We start from the raw sequence: 4,132 nt of genomic DNA, 5'->3' as shown, positions 1-4,132 counted from the left end.
CCTGTCCCTGGCCAGCATCGTCTCCCTTGAGAGCCATCCTGGGCCCAGAGGGGACTGAACTGTCAGGGCTGAGCTCCCTACCAGGGCTGCCCCTGGACCACTGGCCAGTGCTTTGCCCCCACCCCCATGCCTGCTGGGAGGCACACAGCAGGTTCCAATGGGTCTGGGGGTCTGGGGGAGGCTGGAGTGGGGAGGCTGTGTGGGCCAGCTCCCATGTGCTGTCCACCGTATGCAGGGTTCGAGTCTCCGGCAGGACCTGCCCCGTCGCCCTCTGCGCCCCCTGCGCCTCCATGGCAGGGCCGCAGCGTGGCCAGCTCCAAGCTCTGGATGTTGGAGTTCTCTGCCTTCTTGGAGCGGCAGCAGGACCCTGATACGGTAGGTCCTAGCCTTCGCCAGCTGGATTTTCTCCCGCCCCATCCTCATTCCTGGAGGGTGCTGCTCCCCAGCCTCCTCCAGCTCCAATTTTACCTGCTCGGGCTTTCTCTCCCTGCCCTCTGCCCCGCTCCACCTTGGGACTGAATTTAGGTTCCCTGCTCCTTCCCATCCTCTCCTGGTTCACCCGTCCTCGCCCTGGCTTCTTTCTCACTGGACCTTGCGTCTCTCCCTCCCCTAAGTCCTCCCCTGGTCTCTGTGCCCCATCCTAGTCCCCAGTCCCTTCACGTCTTCCTTCCTGCCGTCTAGTCACCTCTCCCTCTGAAGACACTGGTCCCAGCCCCACCCCAGGCTGCACTGCACTGCCCCCTGTGGCTCCAAGGAGCCGCCTGTCTGCCCCACATCCTCGGGGACACCAGCAGGAGCAGCAGCCCACCCCCACCTTGTCCCCTTCTGTGTCTCCATCCTGAGTGACCAGCGTCACCTGCAGAGTTCAGAGTAGCACCTGGCCGGGTGGACAGGAGGCCAGAGCCTGGGAAACTTCAGTGATCATTTCAGTTTAACACTTTTTTTTCTTAAACGCTAAGATTTCTCAAGGTCTTTATTTTTTTCTTAATTTATTTTAAATTGGACGATAATTGCTTTACCACGTTGTGTTGGTTTCTGCCATACAACAACGTGGATCAGCCCATATGTACACATACATCCCCTCCCCTCCTGAGCCTCCCTCCTATACCCCCGCACCCCCCGCACTCCCAGTTTGACATTTAGAAGCTTATTTTTCAGGTGAGGAACTTGTTAGTCAGACAAACCCTTCCTTGGAAGCCCAGAGTGTATTGTGAAAGAAGTGGATTTTCTTGGATTGCGGCAAGGGATTCCCAGCACCCTCACCATCACTCCAAGCGGGGGAAACACCCTTTTTCTGGTTCAGTGGTCTTCCATCACAGATGAGATTGAGGGGGTCCAAAGATAGAAATGACTCGCCTACGGATGTTCAGTGACCGAGTCACAACTCAGAATAGTGCAAACAGCGACCAACACATGCCAAGCACCTGTGGGGGGCAGCCTGCCCCACGAGTGGGATGCCTGTTCACTCTGCTTTGCACTCAGCCCTTCTTCCTGCTCCGTGTTACCAGGGGGGAACCTGAGGCCCTGCTGTGGCATCCCTGCTCTGGGCCCCTGGCCGTGCTCGGAGCCCCAGGGCTGGTCCATCCGCCCCTCGGCCCCTCAGACCAGCTCTCCTGTGCCCACAGTACAACAAGCACCTGTTCGTGCACATCGGCCAGTCGAGCCCCAGCTACAGCGACCCCTACCTCGAAGCCGTGGACATCCACCAGATCTACGACAAGTTCCCCGAGAAGAAGGGCGGCCTCAAGGAGCTCTTTGAACGTGGACCCTCCAATGCCTTTTTCCTCGTAAAGTTCTGGGTAAGTCTCGGGTGGCCTCTTCCTTCCTGCCCCAGCTCATCGATGACCATCACTTGGCCCTTGGCTCAACTGCCTCGAGGGAAAAGCCTGACCAGGGAGGCCTGGCTGGCAGGAGGCACTGATGGGAACCCTGCCCTGGTCAGGGGAGATAGCAGCGTGGGGGCCCTTCTCACCAGCATCTGCCTTCTTCCAGTTGGAGATAATAGCCTGTGTTCTTCTAGCCACCCTCAGATGAGAACCACCCTAGACCCCCATTTCACAGATGGGGAGACTGAGGCATGGAGTCAACAAGGGCCTGGCTGGGAGACCCCCAGCCCTGGTGAGCCTGGCTCCTGCAGTCCCGCTTGTGATGGGCGTGCTGGGGAAGATCAGGGCCGTCGGGAGAAGGTCACCCTGATCGTGTTACTTTAATTAGCATGTTTCTTCTTCACCAGGCTTCCCAGGTGGCACTAATGGTAAAGAACCCGCCTGCCAAGGCAGGAGACGTAAGAGATGTAGGTTCAGTCCCTGGGTCGGGAAGATCCCCTGGAGGAGGAAATGGCAGCCCACTCCAGTACTCTTGCCTGGAGAATGCCATGGACGGAGGAGCCTGGCCGGCTACAGTCCATGCAGTCGCAAAGAGTCAGACACTACTGAGCGACTGAGCATGCATCCTCGCCACCCTACCGAAGGGAGGTACAGTTGACAGCCTTGGTCCCTAGAGGGGAAACTGAGGCACAGAGAGGTGAAATGACCTGCCAGGGCCACCCAGTTCGTAGTGGCAGCCCAGAGTGCAGACCCAGCTCTGGGAGTGTGCTTGTAGCCATCACCCTACATTTCCTGCTTTGCCAGGTGCCTTGTGCCTCCTGCAGGGCTCTGGTGCTTCCCCTGTCCTGGTGGAGGAGGCTGTGGATTGCCTAAAAAGGGACCCCAGCCCCTAAGCGGGGTCAGGAAGAGAGCAGACTTAGATGTGCATTCAGAGTCATTTTCTAGAGCCCAGACTTCGCTTCCAGGAGATGGTCGGGGGCATCCTGCCTGGAGATCAGAGCTGGCAGGACTGGGGGTGGAGCCAGAGCATCCTTCCCCAGTCTGGTCTGTGGCCCTGGTCCTCTCCTTCCTTCTGACTCTGGGGGTCTGGGGGCGGGGTGATGAGAGAAGAGGGGGTTGGGGCGGAGGTGCCAGGAAGCGTGAATGGGCAAGTTCCATGCTGGCCTCAGTGCCCCATCCACGGGCTGCACACAGAGCCTGTACTGTATGGACCCGACGGGAGCTTGCGTTCTCAGCGCCCAGGTGCGGTCACCACACAGGACTGGGGGCGGGCTACCAGTGAGCCCTCCAGCGTGTAAGGAGAGCCAGGCGGGCAGCGGAGAGCCTGGCTGGAGAGTTGCGTTCCTGGGAGTCTTGGCTCCGCTGGACCCTGTTTCTCCACCTGCAGAATCAGCTCTTGGTTTTGGGGGGCATGTGAGAGGCTGTGTGTCTGAGGACCCTGGTGTGTGCGGTCAGCTGATGGTGAAGGGGACTGTGTGCCTGCCTCCTGTCCCCAGCCTGAGCCCTGATGGCCAGAGGCTTGGGCAGGGTGAGGGTGGGTGAAATCGGAGGTGGGGATGGGGCAGCAGTCTGGGGATGTGGGGTGGGGGGGTCATGTTGGTGGCCGGGACACCTCAGCCCTCATTTGGATCCTCTCCTCCTGTGTGGGGAAGGCAGAAGCTCCAGGGAAGGTCAGACCTGTGATGTGGGGAAGGCAGTTCTCCTGTTTGCTAACCATGGGACTTGGGGTCCTCCTGGGCAGCCCCAGACCCCAGTCATCCAAAACCCTCTCCTCCTGCACCCTGGCATGGAGCTGGTGCCAGATTGGCCACACATTTAGGCAGGGACACAGCTGGGCAAGGACATGGTGAGCCCCCTCCCCACCCCCAGCCTCCTTTTTCCTGCCTGGTGGTTTTCTCATCCGGCCCCAGGCCCTGGGCGTGCAGGCTGTGGGGTGGGTTAGAGGGTGATTGGAGTGGGAGGAGGGAGGACTCTGATGTCCCCAGCTCGGCCTCCCGGCCCCTCCTGCTGAGTTACTGCCCTCACTGGTGGGAGTAGGGAGTGAATGGTTGGCTTGCGTCCGCCGGGGCTCGTCGGTTCCAGCTGGCAGGGGCATTGGTGCAGGATGGGTTGAGGGGTCAGGCTGGGCCCGGTGCATGTGAGATGCAGGGGTTGAGAGGCCAGCGCCCCGCCCTCCTTCCCCAGGACCTGTGAGATCAGCAGAGTCCTCCTCTGTCCGTCGGTGGAGGGAGAGGGGCCTCTTGGACACTGATGGCTGTTAACTCCAGATTGAAAAGGCTGGGCTGAGCTGGCAGGGAGGACAGGGC

At 60.1% G+C, this 4,132-nt stretch overlaps 1 protein-coding gene across 1 annotated transcript in view; it reads left to right on the top strand.

The window, feature by feature from the left end:
• TEAD4 (TEA domain family member 4) overlaps positions 1-4,132 on the top strand; it is a 62,301-nt gene that overhangs the window by 54,577 nt on the left and 3,592 nt on the right. The window contains exons 7-8 of the mRNA XM_010845005.1: positions 236-375; positions 1,626-1,799. Of these exons, the coding sequence (XP_010843307.1) occupies positions 236-375; positions 1,626-1,799 (314 nt within the window). The remainder of the gene's footprint in view (positions 1-235; positions 376-1,625; positions 1,800-4,132) is intronic.

This window comes from Bison bison, unplaced genomic scaffold, assembly GCF_000754665.1.
Source record: "Bison bison bison isolate TAMUID 2011002044 unplaced genomic scaffold, Bison_UMD1.0 scf7180017864213, whole genome shotgun sequence".
In the NCBI taxonomy this organism is placed as follows: Eukaryota; Metazoa; Chordata; class Mammalia; order Artiodactyla; family Bovidae; genus Bison; species Bison bison.
The sequence above is the reverse complement of the archived record's forward strand: the minus strand, read 5'-3'. Positions and strand labels throughout refer to the sequence as shown.